The sequence below is a fragment of the Peromyscus californicus genome, unplaced genomic scaffold (assembly GCF_007827085.1).
Source record: "Peromyscus californicus insignis strain IS unplaced genomic scaffold, ASM782708v3 Scaffold_6__1_contigs__length_162567912, whole genome shotgun sequence".
NCBI lineage: Eukaryota > Metazoa > Chordata > Mammalia > Rodentia > Cricetidae > Peromyscus > Peromyscus californicus.
In genome coordinates this window covers 137,297,981-137,314,908 of record NW_026294584.1, presented here as the reverse complement: position 1 = coordinate 137,314,908, position 16,928 = coordinate 137,297,981, and the positions used below count along the sequence as shown (strand labels likewise).

The 16,928-nt window shown below is 46.3% G+C and overlaps 1 protein-coding gene across 2 annotated transcripts; it reads right to left on the bottom strand.

The window, feature by feature from the left end:
- Positions 1–764: 764 nt before the first annotated feature.
- Positions 765–16,079, bottom strand: Mfap5 (microfibril associated protein 5). Of its 2 annotated transcripts, XM_052720305.1 has the most exons (10): positions 15,610–16,079; positions 14,970–15,029; positions 14,030–14,065; positions 9,084–9,116; positions 8,804–8,836; positions 7,447–7,482; positions 4,742–4,771; positions 3,097–3,184; positions 2,428–2,501; positions 765–1,074 (listed from the first exon to the last, which is right to left on the bottom strand). In XM_052720305.1, the coding sequence occupies exons 2-10, from the start codon at positions 15,025–15,027 to the stop codon at positions 962–964; spliced, it is 501 nt and encodes a 166-aa protein (XP_052576265.1). In that variant the 5' UTR covers positions 15,028–15,029; positions 15,610–16,079; the 3' UTR covers positions 765–961. The 2 variants fall into 2 exon arrangements, with proteins under 2 accessions (XP_052576265.1, XP_052576266.1); XM_052720306.1 differs by lacking the exon at positions 7,447–7,482 and having other exon boundaries at positions 15,610–16,076.
- Between the last annotated feature and the right edge of the window lie 849 nt (positions 16,080–16,928).

Here is a 16,928-nt window from a genome sequence, read left to right as displayed (position 1 = left end):
TTTTGTCCTGGTATGAGTGTGGCCACAGTGTCACATTAGGTTGGGTAGTTAGCTTTGTGGAGATGGGCTGGCCCCCGTCCTGCCAGAGATGGGTGGGAAAATGAGGTTTGCTTTCCAGCTCAACTTCCCGATTAGACAGCTTGCTCTAGAAATGATATAGGAAACTATGGGTCAAGTTCCATACCTGATAGAGCTCTCTCATTTCTTCCCCAGGCTCTGAGCTTATCTGAAGGCAACATTTTACATATGTAAATGATGAGGCATTAATCTAGGAAACACCTAGAAGGCTACTGAGTGAAGTTCTGTGGCTAGCCAAAACTGAGGAGCCTGTTCCACGCTCCTATCACCTACATATTTAATAACTACAATTACTAACTAAGAGGATAGGACTGTAACTTAATGGTGGAGCACTTGACTAGCATGTACAAGGCCCCGAGTTCGATCCATAGCACCATTAAAAAACAAAAACAAAGAATATTAACCTAAAGTTACCTGCTGAGATGAGGGTCTCACACAGCCCAGGCTGCCCTCAAACTTGATATGTAACCTAAGATGACCTTAAAATTCTGATCTTCCTGCACGACCGTGCTCAGCTTTACACCATCAGACCTAGGGCTTCTCACATGCTAGGGAAATTCTCTGCCAACTGAGCTAAGCTCCCCAGAACCCTTTCTTCTGTGAGGGCTGAATGCAGAATGTACCTAAGTTGTGTGGTCATCGTTGGTCCACCTTGTCTATGATACTGGAAATCAGCAAAACCACGCAACAATATAGACACTGTATTGTCAGTACTACAAAATGAGACAAAAGTTACCAGTGCCAGTGAAAATTAGACAGTAGGGTCAAAGCCTGGGCATTGCAAAGGGCTTAGTTTAAGAAGTACACGTCTATGGGACAGACGACGTTGGGTGGAGGAGAAGGAATGTCTGATTCCTCTCTCCCACACTTTCTTCCTTGATGCTCACAGACCGTTGGGTCTCTGCAAATTCATGTTTTCACAGGGAGGAAGTCGGAAGTAGTTGGAGCGGCGGAGTCGTCTCGGAGGCAGGCCTGCCATCTGCCGGCAAAGCTCATCTAGAGGAAAAGCAGAGCATTATGGGAGGATGCCGGGCCGCAACATGGGCTCTAGGGAAAGAGACAATGCTTCCATGTGGAATAATAGAAACATGAAGGAGGAGACGATCCGGGTTAAGGCATTCAGCTTTGCCACTTTTGGATACTTGTAACTTACTAGGAAGTTCGTAACTTTAATATGAACCTCAGTCCCTTTCTGTAAATAAGCATTAATACCTGCCTCAGCGGTGTATTTGTGAGGACTGAATAGAAACGATGTGTGCAAAATTAGTTTCCTTTATCCTCCCAGCTCCCAGTTCTCATCATGGACCTACTAAATAGAAAAATGAAGTCCAGTCATTCAGCCCGCACTTAGGTGTTTACTAACTGCAGTAAATCCCCCGAGGAACTTGAAAGCCTCGAGTTCCAAAAGCTCATAGTCAGTGTCAAGGTGTTTCCCTTGCAGGTGGCTTGCACAGAGCCAATGGGGGCAAGCAGTGAGTTTCCTTCTGCGAAGTCAACTACAGCTCTTACTCACCAGCCCAGGCAAAGCTGGCTGCTGAGTCAAAAGGGACTGTGTCTGGTGTTGACACCAACCACAGCCACTGTTCGGGACTGTCCATGGGGAAGGTGAGAAGTATGTTTGTTCCCATCATGCATGATCTACAGACACATATTTTGGAGCCTCGAAAATTATTCTTTTAACATCTTCCCACCTTCCTCTGCTTTGGCAATTTCATAATATGCAATGCAAATGTTTTCTTGAATTGGTGGAATGCTTATAATGTAGCCACCCTTGAAATATCGTACCTATTTTTTTATGGTTCTTATCTAAACCCTACTGTCTCCAAACGTGTTCATGTGTCTGTGTTCTTTTTAGAGCTGTGAACATGGCTGATGATCAACCTGGCCTTTGAATCTGTTATTTGTAATGATGACTTGGCTATTCCCCAGAACTTCTAAAAGATGACCTAGAACAGCCCAAGAAAGGCTGGAGAGACGGCTCAGCAGTTAAGAGCACTGGCTGCTCTTGCAGAGAACCCAGGTTCAGTTCCCAGCATCTACATGGTGGCTTCCAGCCATCTGGAACTTCAGTTTCAGGGTCCCTAATGCCTTCCCCTGACTCCCACAAGCTGTATGCATATGTGTACATACATACATATGAACAAAACACTCATACACTGAAGATTTCTTCTTTTATCTAAAAAATTAAGTTTAAAAACAGCTTCAGAAAATTCTCACTGTAGGAGAGATGGGGGTCGCAGTCTAGCTGGGAAGGGACCTCGGGGTACTTGGTTGGGATATAGACAGTTTGTTTATTTAGTGTAGCGTCCAATAGGGGCTGATGGAAAGCAAAAGAGTAGATCATCTTACCTTTCATAGCTTCATGTTCTTTACAGACAAGTCGGGAACAGATCTCATTGTTGATGATGTACATGCGCCGTAAACTGCCACAGTGCCAAAGTCACGGTCAAAGGAGGAGACAGAGAAGGTATGAGAGGGTCTAGCCAGGGTCCCTCTTCAATCCCTTATTCCCCACTGGCCTCACTCTGTCTAGATTTTCTTAAGTACATAATTTTTAAAAATCTTAAAAAAAAAATAAAATAAAAAAATAAAAAAAATCTTTCCCTCAGCAGAATGTAGGGGATGGAAATGGTTTTCAGGATAAAAACAAAACAAAAAGAAATGGTGTTAATTACTGTTCTCAGTGGCACTTTGCATCTCTCACTTGGTGCTGAGCCCTAATGCTCCTGTCCATTGTTTTCCATTTCGGAGCTTGCAGTCAGCTGATGCAACACACCAGTGTCTCTCATGATCTTCCTTCCTGTGTGGCCCTCACCTCCACTGGAATCTACCAGGCTGTTTTGTGGATGAACCCAGACGCTCAGTTCTAGGCAGCACCTTCAGAACTGGCTGGATAGGTTATGCTAACCACCTCTGCCCCATCAAAGACTGGGACTCTGCGGTGAGGCTCATTAAACAGTTACCGGCACGAGCATCCCCATCACTGGAGGTGCTCTCGGCCATTCTAGGATCTCTTACCTGGTGAAACAGACCTGATGAACGCACTGCTTTACTGGCCGATGGACAGAGTACAGTCTCGTACAAGCAAATTTCTCATCCCGGCACTCTGCCCAACACATGAAAAAATAGGGAAGTCCAAATAGAAACAGTTAATAAGCAAAGAGTTAAAGGGGTGGCAGGAGGGAGACAGAATGGAGGAGTCTGCACAAAAATCACTGTATTTGGGGGCATGTCCTTCTTGCTTATCAAAAACAGAGCAAGAGGAAATTGACTCAGATGAAATTCAGGTGCTTCCCTGCCTGGAAGCAGAAGTAAGTAAAATAACTCATCTAGGAAAAAAAAATGGTCTTTCTAGGACTATTCAGGTAGCGATGTGAACTGTGACACTGCAATCTGATGGCCTCTTTTTTTTTTTTTTTTTTTTTTTTTTTGGTTTTTCGAGACAGGGTTTCTCTGTGTAGCTTTGCGCCTTTCCTGGAACTCGCTTTGGAGACCAGGCTGGCCTCGAACTCACAGAGATCCGCCTGGCTCTGCCTCCCGAGTGCTGGGATTAAAGGCATGCGCCACCACCGCCCAGCCGTCTCTTTCTGAAGAATGAGAATTCTCAGGCACAGGGCCCTTGCTCTATTCTCCTGGTCTCAGCTGTAGCAGCAGATCAGAATTACCAGGACATTACAGGAACCGATGTCAGCCATCTTGTCCACCGTAACATGGAGTCTGCAATCAAGCTGATATACATGCTACTTCATTAACTACCAAATAAAGTCCAAAGGTAGTCTAGGGAGAAGGCGGTTTGAGGACCACTCAGAGGGAGTCTTGTCTTTCCCTGTGGCTTTTAGGATAGAAGATCATTTTGAAAAGAAAGAAAATGAACTTGGGGAGATGAAGAATCCCGAAATTACTCTCTGACGGAGAACTGGAAAGAAACTAGGAAGGAGCCTAATACTCTTCAAAGAACGAGGGGTAAATTATCTATAGGGAGAAAAGCTTAAGAAAAGACGTACAAAAATAATCATAGCACTGGCTGCTCTTCCAGAGGTCCTGAGTTCCATTCCCAGCACCGACATGGTGGCTTACAACCACCTATAATGAGATCTGATGCCCTCTTCTGGTGTGCAGATATACATGTAAACAGTGCACACAAAACACTCATATACATAAAGTACATGGATAAATAAATCTTAAAAAGAAAGAAAGAAAGAAAGAAAGAAAGAAAGAAAGAAAGAAAGAAAGAAAGAAAGAAAGAAAGAAAAAGAAAAGACAGCTGCTGGTGGTGGCAGCGGTGGTGGTGTACGCCTTTAATCCTAGTCCTCAGGAGGTAGAGGCAGGCAGAACTTTGAGTTCAAGGCCAGCCTGGTCTACAGAGCAAGTTCCAGGACAGCCAGGGCTACACAGAGAAACTCTGTCTCAAAAGCTCCCAAACCAACCAGCCAAACAAACAAAACAAAGCCCCCCCCCCAAATTAATTAATTAATTTGAGAAGCCCAAAGTCATGGGTAGAGTGAATATCTGCTACAAAGAAAAGATATGTAAAAAGAAAATAATAATCAGAAGGCCCTGCGTATGTTCACGGCACCACGCCATCTATAACTACAGTTCCAGGGGCTCTGATGCCCACTGCATGCATGCACCCATACAGATAAAATAACAACAACAACCATACCTGCGGTAGCATTTCTGTCACCGGCTGAGGCTGGAAGGCAGAAATTTTATTCCATTATTAACAATTTTAGAAGTCACCACCTCTGTAACTACCATGTGGTTCCCTCAGATCCAGTCAGGATGAGAACCAATGAACTGATGTCTCTCTGTAACTCTGTAAGGGAAACCCTCACAGGCTGATTTCAGCCACACAAGCAGAGAGACTTAGGAATGAAGAGACAATCCTGGCTTTCTCCTTTCTCTCACGTAGAGTTGAGGAATTTGTTGAATTAAAGGTATTGTTATCTTAATTGATGAAAATAAAACATGGTGGTGCATGTCTACACTTAACCCCAGCACCCAGAGGCAGAGGCAGGCAGATTACTGTGTGTTCAAGACCAGTTTGGTCTGTATAGAGTTCCAGGGCAGTCAGGGCTACATAGGAAGACCCTGTCTCACCAGGGCAGTGGTGGTGCACGCCTTTAATTCCAGCACTCGGGAGGCAGAGGCAGGTGGATCTCTGAGAGTTTGAGGCCAGCCTGGTCTAAAGAGTGAGTTCCAGGAAAGGTGCAAAGCTACACAGAGAAACCCTGTCTCGGAAAAAAAAGACCCTGTCTCAACAACAACAACAAGAACAGCAACAACAACAACAAAAAAAACCCCAAAACTTTTCTAAAGAGTTGGGAGGTCTCCCTATGTGGCCCAGGTTGGTTTCAAACCTCTGAGCTTAAGTGATTCTCCTGCCTCAGGTGGCTGGGATTGCAAGCATATACCACCATACTCAGCAGTAACTAGCAAATTATTGGAAGCATAGACAAAGGGCCCTGTTACTCCGACGACCTGCACCACTGCCCTGTAGGAGCCTCTCCCCAGACAAGGTCTCTTCGATAGAGGAGGTTCCCAACCATAGCCTTTTTGATGAGAGGTTTGGGGTAAAGAACAGGAGGGGCCAGGCTCATAGCCCACACTGACTTGGGTGTAAGTGTAATGTGTGCCTAGCTTCCAGTTAGGAGCTCGAGGGGTGAGAACCAGATGGTCAGGAGAGTTATCTGGGATGACGTCATTGGAGGAGTTCTTGAAAGAAAGAAGAGCAGGGAGAGGCTAGATAACCTCATCTACTACATGCTTTCTCTCTCTCTCTCTCTCTCTCTCTCTCTCTCTCTCTCTCTCTCTCTCTCTCTTTCTGAAAAAAATTTAAACTTTGTTTTTATTTTATGTGTATAGGTGTCTGCCTGCATGTATATCCCATGTGTGCAGTGCCTGAGGAGGCCAGAAGAGGGCACTGTAGTCCCTACGATTGGAGTTAGAGATGGCTGGGCGCCATCATGTGTGTGTCAGGTTCACCCCTGTGCTAATTCCCAATCCTGTTTCTCATTCAGGTCTCATTCCTGAAGCTGTGAATACACAGGTCTAATTGGTGTCTTATGCAGATCTTTTTTTTTTTTTTTTTATTCTTCAAATTCAACAAGCCATTACCAGTTTGGGTTGTTCTTCATGTGAGTGGCATCATCAGCCACTCAGCATGGCTGGGGACTGGCCATTGTCTCTCTGCCCTGCAGCTGACATTCCATTTCCGTTTACTTGGCCTCTGTTCAGACCATCCTTCAGTGCGACGACTGTTCCAGGCTGCTTGTGGTTAAACCCCTTCTCTTTCTGGGTTCACAAACTGGGGAGCAGCCGTGGGCTGGGGTAATGAAAGTGAGGGTGATCTTCCCAGTGCACAAACCTAACACCTTCCCTTACCTAAGGCTTCCTTCAGGCTTTCCTTCCCACCCTAAGCCTCTTACACTCATGGTCTTCCCCTGTAAGGGAGTCCCTCCTGCTGACTCGACTCACTCTCCCACTCGCTTTTCAAGAAAAACATCCAGTCAATGGAACCCTGCAGAAAACCCTTCCCTGACCCCCACACTGGGCACAGTCAGGAACACCTCTACCTAGTCTCTCACAGCGGCCTTTTGATTACCCCACTGATAGCGTTTTGTGAAGCCTGATAACAACACAGAACCTATGGTCTACTGGACAAAAGACACCTGGTAGAAGAAATTCATTTTTGTTCACTTTTACATGTACGGCACATAGCAGCTGGCTTTCAAAACTATTTGTTAAAAAAATAACCTAGGCATCTGGGTATGGTGGCACACACCTTCAACCTCAGCCTTCAGGAGGCAGAGGCAGACAGATCTCTGAGCATCTGAAGCCAGCCTGGTCTACGGAGTGAGTAGTTCCAGGCCAGCCAGGGCTACAGAGAAAGATCCTGTCTCAAAACAAGACAAAAAAGCAAAAACCACAGAAAAACAGGATAGGGGTGCGGTTCAGTGTTGGAGCACTCGCCCAGCACGCATGAGGGTCAGCTCCATCCCTAGGGACACAGCAGAGCCCATCTCCTTTCCTCCTTCCTAGTTCTTGCTCTCTAAAAAGCCCCGTTTCCCCACATGCCACCCTCTGCTTGCCCTTTCACATTGGTTTGCAGATTTATCTCGCCTTTACCCACCGAGTCTTGGAAACATTGAAGGACCTCGTCTCTGTATTTTGTATTTTAAACTGCACCATTCCTGCTTGCCAGGGCTCAAAACTACCATTAATTAAAAAAAAAAAATGGCTGGAAGGATGTATTACACCAACTGTAGTTCTGTTTAGGAGACTTCAGGGCTGCCTTGCCTTCTGTATGGGCTCTGGGGAAAGCCCAGGATGGCCCTGGTGGCCTTGGGATCCCAGATCTGAACTCACCCAGGTCATCTGTGGAAGGTGTGATATCAGCCAGAACTGAAAAGGCACAAAATAGTAGGTGTGAGAAGGGCCTTGAATTTCGAGGGGGAAGGAGGAGCAGGACAAGGGAGCGTGGTGAGATCAAAGCAAAGTGGTGAGATCAAAGCCAAGTATACGTCCGGGGAAGAGAATGATTTCAAGTAACTGGGGATGTTTTTGGTGAATATTGGTGCTCTCAACATATTTATCTTTGGATATATTTATATACAGGTCTTTTTTTTTTAATGTGCATTGGTGTTTTGCCTGCACGTATGTCTGTGTGAGGGTGTCAGAACCCCTGGAACTAGAGTTACAGACAGTTGTGAGCTGCCATGTGGGTGCTGGGAATTGAACCTGGGTCCTCTGGAAGAGCAGCCAGTGCTCCTAACTGCTGAGCCATGTTAGCATTTAGAGTCCTGACAGGATACATCCTCAGCTGCAGCCACTGAGAGCACCCCCTGTGTGCATTTGCTACGTTCCCTTATTAAAGGCGGGCCCTGCCTGGCTCTCATCTCTTTCTCTGCCTTTGCTCTCATCCCCAGGTCTTCTGTTTCTGTCCCTTTCTCTCCTCTCTCCCCAATAAAACTCCCATGTGGGCCCTGTTGTATGGTGTGACTCCTTCTTGCCATTTAAAAAATGCAACAAACCATCTCTCCAGCCCCATACAGGTCTTTTGTTTTGTTTTGTTTTTCTTTTTCTTTTTGGTTTTTCGAGACAGGGTTTCTCTGTGTAGCTTTGCGCCTTTACTGGATCTCGCTCTGTAGACCAGGCTGGCCTCGAACTCACAGAGATCTACCTGCCTCTGCCTCCCAAGTGCTGGGATTAAAGGCGTGCGCCACCACCGCCCGGTTGTTTTTGTTTTTCAAGACAGAGTGTCTCTGTGTAGCCTTGGTTGCCCTGGAACTTGATCTGTAGACCAGGCTGGCCTCAAACTCATAGAGATCTGCCTGCCTCTGCCTCCTGAGTACTGGGATTAAAGGCATGCGCCATATAGTTCTTATTTTTAGCTATTGATCTATATTGTTCCCTCTTTTTTTCACATTTGTTCGTTTAATTTGTGTATGTATGTGCCCACATGTGCACAGATGTGTATGCACATGTTACAGCACGTGTATGGAGGTCAGAGGACAATTTTGGGGAGTTTGTGCTCTCCTTTTACCTTTTACTTTACAGGTCAGCCCGGTTCCTTCCTTTTAGAGGACTAGCAAGCTTCTCTCTCCTTTTATAATACTGTCAGTCACTGAATGACACGCCCACAACCCCCTTTTTCCAGAGCTAAAAATAGGAGATTAACTCTCCAGGCGCTGGAATGAATGTTGGGAACGTCAGCAAACGTCACCTGTTTCGTCTGTAGAAGGGTCGTTCACCAGATCTGCAGAGACACAAAACGGACGGACGGAAAGTGAGAGGAAGGAAAAGGGCTTCGGGAGGTGGGGAAGCCACGCGGGCCAGACAACCCGCTGCAGGGGCATCCCAGAGGGAAAGGGAGGGAGGGATACTAAGGCTGGGCGATTCTGGAGTGATGGCGGCCGGCCGCGGAGAAAGACAAAAGGTGGACAGACCTCACTCTCAGCCCTTCCCATCCCCAGTAGTAAACACCCCAATCCGAGCTGACTTACTAGGATCTTCTGTGAACGATTCGATCACATCATCTGAAAAAAACAAACAGATTTTTTTTTCTGAGCATCCCACCCTTGCGCTTCCAGTACGTGAAACCGTCTGGCACAGCACCCGATACTATAAAGACCCTGTGGCTGCTTTTCTTTGCCTGCCTACAATAATTTAAAAGGGCTTTTAGCCCTGACCAGCCAGGGAGATTTGCCTTGCCAAGCGCTAGTGCGTTAAATCCTGTTGACCTCGTCAGCCTCTTCTTCAAACCCAGCACACTTCAAATTTCTGAATAGAATGGTTTGTTCACAAATAAACAAGTAAACAAAATAGAGTAAAATTTAAAAACAAGTTAAATAAGTAAAACTATCTCTAAATGACCAAATAATTGGTACCCCTTTGTGGGTTTTGTTTTTTTTTTTTTTTTTTTTTTTTTTTTGAGGCTGAGTCTCAGATAGTCCAGGCTGGTGTGCAACTCACTATGGAACTGAGCGTGATCTTGAACTCCTAATCCTCAAGTCTCTGACTCCTAAGTGCTGGGACAATAAGCCATACCTGGTTATATGGAGTTGGGGGGCAGGGGTCAAACCCAGAGCTTTACGAATTTGGTGACCACATTACCAACTGAGCTACATCTCCAGCCCTGAAGGATCTATTTAAAGCAAAAATATCAATGGCAAAATTGTCTCTTTTGAGATATGGTCTTGCTTGGTGTCCCAGGCTCACCTGGGATTCAGAATCCTCCTGTCTCAGACTCTCAAATGCTGGGATTGTAGGTGTGAATTCACTCGAGCTTGGCTACATTGTAATGTGTGCATGTGTGTGTGTACATACTTATGTATATCACACTTGGGAGTGACCCAGAGCCTTTACACATGCCAAGCACAGCTCCTCAAGTGCTAATGTGTATATTCTAATGTGTCTGACTCAAAAAGTGTATTTTTTTTTTTAAATTTTTTGAGACAGGGTTTCTTTGTGTAGCCCTGGCTATCCCAGAACTCACTCTGTAGACCAGGCCGGCCTTTGACTCACAGAGATCTACCTACCTCTGCCTCCAGTGTGCTGGGATTAAAGGCGTGTGCCACCATCGCCTGGCAAAAAGTGTATATTTTTATTATACATGTTTTAAGGCGTACAACATGATGTTTTGATACACACGTGCAAAGTGAAATGACTACTGCAGCCAAGTAGTCGCATTAATATACTATCTCCTCACATAGTCACCTTTTGTGTGTACGGGGGTAATACCATTTAAACACTGTAGTCAGCAAACGGTCCACCTTCCACTGTGGCCTGTAGTCAAAATCCACTCTTGCCCACTAGAGGTCAGCAAATTCACACAGCTTGCCTGCGCTTTTTTTTTCCCCCTTTTCATTTTTCTCAAGCTTCAGACTGTAAATCAGATTTAAACCTCTAAGAACAGATCTCCCCCGGAGCCAGGCATAGTGACACGCACACAAGAACTGGGCAGTAAATACTTGTCATCCTGAGCCAGGAGTGGTGGCCCACACCTTGAATCCCAGCACTAAGGAGGCAGAGGAAGGCAGGCAGGTCTCTGGGCGTTGGAGGCCAGCCTGGTCTACAGAGCAAACCAAAAAAGCAAGCAAACAACCAAACAAAAACCAACAACAACAAGAAAACCCTGTCTCTCATCTTCTAGAATGTTTTTTTGTTTTTTCAAGTCAGGATCTCAATATGTATGTAGCTCTAGGTATCCTGGAACTCACTATATAGATTAGGCAGGCTATCCTTGAACCGAGATCCTCCTGCCTCTGCCTCTTGGATGCTGGTATCAAATGTATGTGCCACCAAGTCTGGTCTCAGAATGTTTTTGAAAAGCAAAAGGTTACAAACTCCTAAAAAGTAAAAACACGATAAAAATAGCCATGCTACCCTAGTCACATCCCATCTCAGAACCAGAGTCCTTTTCAGAGGTGATTTTTTTTTTTTTTTGGTTTTTCGAGACAGGGTTTCTCTGTGTAGCTTTGCGCCTTTTCCTGGAACTCACTTGGTAGCCCAGGCTGGCCTTGAACTCACAGAGATCCGCCTGCCTCTGCCTCCCGAGTGCTGGGATTAAAGGCGTGCGCCCGGCAGAGGTGATTTTTTTTTGATTATGGCAAAGCCTGCTGAAGCCTCAGCACATTCCCTGGTTTTTCTTGGGAGGCAACACTGGACCCTGGGAGCATCTGCATCTCCACTCGGCCTTGCTGTATGGCTCATGCCTATAATCTCAGCACTTGGGTAGTAAAGGCAGGAAGATCTGATGTTCAATGTCAGTTTACATGAGACATTGTGTAAAAGAAAAAAAGAGAGGAGCCAGGTATGGTGGAACATACCTTTAATGCCAGCACTCAGGAGGAAGAGGAGGGCGGATCCCTGTGAGTTCGAGGCCAGACAGCCAGGACTGATACACAGAAAAAAACCCTGTTTCAAAAAAAAAGGAAGGAAGGGAGGGAGGGAGGGGGGAGAACTCTGTGGGCCTGAGGCACACACTTGGTGCATGAACATACATGCAGGCAAAGCATTCATGCACATAAAATAAATAAATCTAAAAAACACTTAGGGAGAAAGGGTTCCTTTTATTTTATTTTAAATTACCTTATTTGTATGAATGCTGTGCTTGCACATATGACTGTGTGTCACATTGTGCCCCATGCCCAAGAGAGGCCAGAAGAAAGTTCTGGATTCCCTGGAACTCATGCATCCGAGGCTGGGTTTGAAATCCCCATTTATCCCTCAAAGGCTGACTGCCACATCCAGCTCAGAACAAGTTTTTTGTTTGTTTGTTTGTTTGGTTGGTTGGTTTGGTTTGGTTTTTTTCTCTCTGTAGCCCTGGCTGTTCTGGAACTCATTCTGTAGACCAGGCTGGCCTTGAACTCAGAGATCCACCTGCCTCTGCCTCCAGAGTGCTGGGATTAAAGGTGTGTGCCACCACTGCCCAGCACAAGTTTTGATAAAAGGGAATCCATGCCTGTTCCATTTCCAGAGGATATTTGACAAATTACGGACTGAGATCATTGTAATGGCTGTGAAGGGGTGGCAGGGCTTCCTCAGGGTGGACCTCAGTCCCTCCCTATCCAGCCTCTAGAGGCTAGCCCACATTCCAGTCTTCCCACACAGAAAAGAGTGAGGTCACGGTGGAGCAGTTGGGAGTGTATGGCGTCTGGCTGGGGGACTGCAGGGCCGATTCCCCAGTGTCCGGATCAATTTCAGTTTGAAGAAGTCTGTAAGAACAGCCACCATCTAAATGCTTCCTTTAGGGCTGGAAAGTCACGGAAAGGAAATCTCAGGACAGTTAAAGTAGAATGGCTGCTGGAAAACCAGAGCACAGGACAGGTCTTTAACCAGCTTGGAGGAGCCAGCTGGGGCGGTAAATTAGCTTTCACTACTGCTAACATCTGTAGGTTCAGACACTCAGATCCGGGTATAACAGGAAAAGAAAAACGAGTTTTAGTCCCCCACCCCCTGCTTCTTTTTCTTTTATCTTTTCTTTTTAGACAAGGTCTCACTACATAGTGCTGGTTCTGGCTTGGAACTCGCTTTGTAGACCAAGCTGGCCTGAAACTCAAAAATCTGCCTCCTGAGTGCTGGGAATTAAAGGCACCACCATAACCCAGCTGACAGCTGGCATCTTTTAAAATGAGTTAAGATTAAATATACCAGAAGGCATTGTGCTTTACAAGCGTAAAGCATTATTTTGTAATTTTGTTTGTTTTACATACGTCCCTAATATATATTTATTGCTGTAGGTACTGCTACAGAAGATTAAAATATAGAAATAAGAAAGCTATAATTGTGCATGCCTTTAATCCCAGCACTGGGGAGGCCAAGGTAGGAGGATCTATGAGTTCAAGGCCAGCCTGGTCTGTAGATGGAGTTCCAAGCCAGCTGAGGCTACACAGTCAGACCGTGTCTCAAAAAAGAAAGAAAGAAAAAAAAAGACAGGAAAAAAGAAAGGAAAGAAAAGGACTCGGAAGGGGCTGGAGAAGCTCAGTGGGTCGAGTCTTCGCCTAGGACACATAAAACGTGGTTCAGTTCTCAGCACCACATTAACCAAGCTTGTGTGTGTGTGTGTGTGTGTGTAGAAAAAGCCTGACAAGACTTCCTACCATGACTTTGCATTTTAGTCTTCTGCTGTTCATGTGCATAGAACGGTGCTTTCTGGAGGCTGAGTGTGTAGACCAGAGGTCAGCATTATCTTAGCTTTGTGTGGCCTTGGATTTAATCCACAGCATCACAAAAAGTAATAAAGGAATAAAGAAGAATTCCCTGGTCAGTAAGGAAAGAAAAAGTAGGAATGAAGCTCACTTGTAAGGCACATACCTAATACGTAAAGACTTGGGTTCAGTTTTCAAGATTGCCAAGCGTGGTAGCGCACACCTTTAACCCCAGCACTCGGGAGGCAGAGGCAGGTGAATCTTTGTGAGTTTGAGGCCAGACTGGTCTACAGAGTGAATTCCAAGACAGGCAGGGCTACACAGGCTATACAGAGAAACCCTGTCTCAAAAAAAAAAAACCCAAAAAAACAAAACAAAACAAAATGAACAAACAAGATTGCAGATAATAATATAATAGTAATGCTTCCTATAAGGATTGATTGGTGTTTTCTTGCATGAGGAAAAAGATGTGTAGAGTGAAAGGAAGCGGTTGGCATAGAGAGCATCTGTGAACAGATGTTTCAGTGGTTTTATGAATGGGATGGTGGGATTGTGGGTACTGGTGACCCTACTTTCCATACCTTGTCACTGTAGCTCTTGGTCCTAGGACGGATTCTGGTCTGAGAGTCTCATTATGTATCCCTAGCTGGCCTTGAACTCAATCCGCTTGCCTCCTCTCCCTGAGTGCTGGGATTATGGCATGTGTCACCTTGCCTAGCCCTAGGACAGAGCTCAGCTCTCTCTGTTCTATCTCACCCTGACAAGGACCCCATCGAACCCAGAAGACAAACTTCACCTACCTCCTCGTTGACCACGGACCCCTAGGGGTAGCCAGCCTGTCACAAAGAAAGAAAAGGGGTGTGAGCGACCCCGGCTCTCTCCACCATAACACTTTCATGAGATGAACCAGAATACAATGGAAAAGTTGTGTATTATCTTTGTGATTTGTCCCTATGTGTTTTGACACAAGACCACTAGGCTGTGCACAAAACTAATCAATCATTTTAAAAAAAAAAAAAACCCACACTCCAGAAAGACAAGTTCTTGAGAACAAAGCCCACTCTTGTTCTACCCTGACTCAGTTTCCCCTCTTGTCCTCCCAACCAGGAAGGGCCATGTGGCCTTTGTAGCGTGTCTTGCCCGGGCCCACAGCTCCTGGATCAGCTGCACCACTGGGCAAGGCAGAAGAACTGCTTTGTCAGCCTGCATCTGGCAGAAGGAGGGGGAAATACAGTAGCATTTCTTCAAAGTCCAGGGTTGCTTTCTGGGGCCGATTCTTGAGCTGGATTCCACGGGCCCCGTGAACACTGCTTTTCTTTTGTGTGGAGGTGCAGCAGTGCTTCCCTGTCGTGTGTCAATACACTGGTGTGTCTGCCCAAGCAAGCGTTAGGCGTTAGTGTGCATGTGTTTGCTGCCTTCCCTCAAGGATTTTTAAGGTGGTCCAATTTCCTAACAGGTGGTCTCAATGTTTGAGTAGCTTCTTGTCCCTTTGGCGTTGGTTGAGTTATGTATCTATATGCAACTCTCTTTTAGTGATTAATAAGCACCTGCATTTTAACCTCACGTTAGTTTCTTAGGTACCCCACATCTAAGGTCACCTCTCATCACACTTCTGTCTTCGACGCAGCGTTATCTCCTCCCCGGTCCCGTCAGCCTCAGTCCCCTACCATCTAACCCACAGCCGCCTGCACGTGCAGAGTTAAGGAGCTGCTATGTGGAAGAACCAGAGCAGGGACTCACCAGAGGGAATAAGGAGTGCCATGACAAGCAGCAGCGCCTTGGGCCTGAAGAACGGCATATCTAAGAGAGGTAGGAGAAGAGTAAGACCATGATGCTGAGAGATGGCAGGGTCTCACTCTGGGGAAAGGTGCCCTGTATCCCCTCTCCCTTCGTCACCCCGAAACCTTCTTTTCTCTTTTCAGCTCAGACCTTTTCTTATCTTTCATCCACCATTCATCTCTCTCAAATCTATCCTTTGACCACCTCTTACTCTTCTACAGAGAATGTTTTTTTTAACGTGAGTCTCCTTACACCATCCAGGCTGGTCTTGAACTCTTGGGTCAAGCCACCCCCCCTTTCTCAACCCGCTGGGTAGCTGGGAATACAGGCATGTGACCAGCAGGACCTTTTGTACTCTAATTAAAACATACTTGGCCCTGTCCTGTAGCCTCTTTCTCTCTTAATACCTAATCCTCCTTTTGTGTGTTTGTGTCTTTTTAAGTATCATCCGTTCATCTCGGTGCACCCTCTCTTTTGAATTCCATGCATAATTGGGAGAGGGCTCCACTCTAAGTCAGGGACAGTCTTCACCCTTACGTGCACACATGCACACGCAGGCACACACAGACATTCCTCCTACATAGTTTTGTAAACAACTCACTGTCTACAAGTGCTCCGCTCTGTCCACCGTGTCCTCTGGCTGCCGAATGTGTCTGTCCTTCTCACGCTTTTCCGCTGTTCCACTTGGGCTGGGAAATGAGATGAACACAGCCACACCCTTGGAAGGGCTTCAGATTTGGCCTATTCTGAAACAATGAGATGAGGGAGAGGAAGGGGGGAGAGAGAGAGAGAAAGAGAGAGAGAGAACGGGCCAGGCCAGAGGCTTAGAAAGCAGTGTTACAATCAGGTTGGAATGAGAAGGGAGATGGGAATTCGCAGTCACTCACACCCTCATTCCAAAGGTTATGACCACACTGGAGAGGGAGCTCAGTGCTCCCTCGAAGGGCTGGCCCAAGCCCACATCTGCCCTCCTTCCGTCAGCCCACTTTGCCTCTCGCTGTTTGGCCCAGCTTGCCTTTCTTCCTTGGGTTCCTGTTTATCGCTCGCCCTTGGCATGTTTTCCTGAATCTCACCAGACTGTTTCTATCTCTCTGGCTTTCTTCTGTGTTTAGATCATCACTCCTTTCTCTCTTCTCCGCTCCTCTCTTTCCTTCTCGCCCCTCTTCTCTCTTCCTTCCCTCTCCCCTTCTCTCCACTCTCTTGTTTGAGTCAGGGTTGCTCAGGTTGACCAGGCTGATGGCAAACTACTCCCCATGCTCCCTGTGGAAGGTAGGATGTGCTGAAATGTCTGCTCCTCCAGCCTCCACCTCCCAGGCGTGTGCCACTATGATGTGCTGGGGTTCCAACCCAAGCCTTCCACTGAGTTACATTCCCAGCCCCTGTCTTCCTGGCCGACCTGGAACTTATTAGGTAGACCAAGTCAGCCTCCAACTTGGGGTTATCCTCCTACCGAAGCCTTCCAAGTGCTGGGATTACAGGCTTGCACTCCCATGTCTGGTCTTTGTTCAATGTTTCTTTTTTTCTTTTCTTTTTTTTGGTTTTTCAAGACAGGGTTTCTCTGTGTAGCTTTGTGCCTTTCCTGGAACTCGCTTTGTAGACCAGGCTGACCTCGAACTCACAGAGATCCGCCTGCCTCTGCCTCCCGAGTGCTGGGATTAAAGGCGTGTGCCACCACTGCCCAGCCGATGTTTTTATATAATATATATCTTGCAAATTTCTACTGATACAGCCTGGTGTTACAAAGATAAAGAGTAGAGCTGGAGAGATGGCTCAGAGGTTAAGAGCACTGGCTGTTCTTCCAGAGGTCCTGAGTTCAATTCCCAGCAACCACATGATGGCTCACAACCATCTGTAATGAAGTCTGGTGTCCTCTTCTGGCCTGCAGGGATGCAGGCAGAACTTGTATGCATAACAACTAAA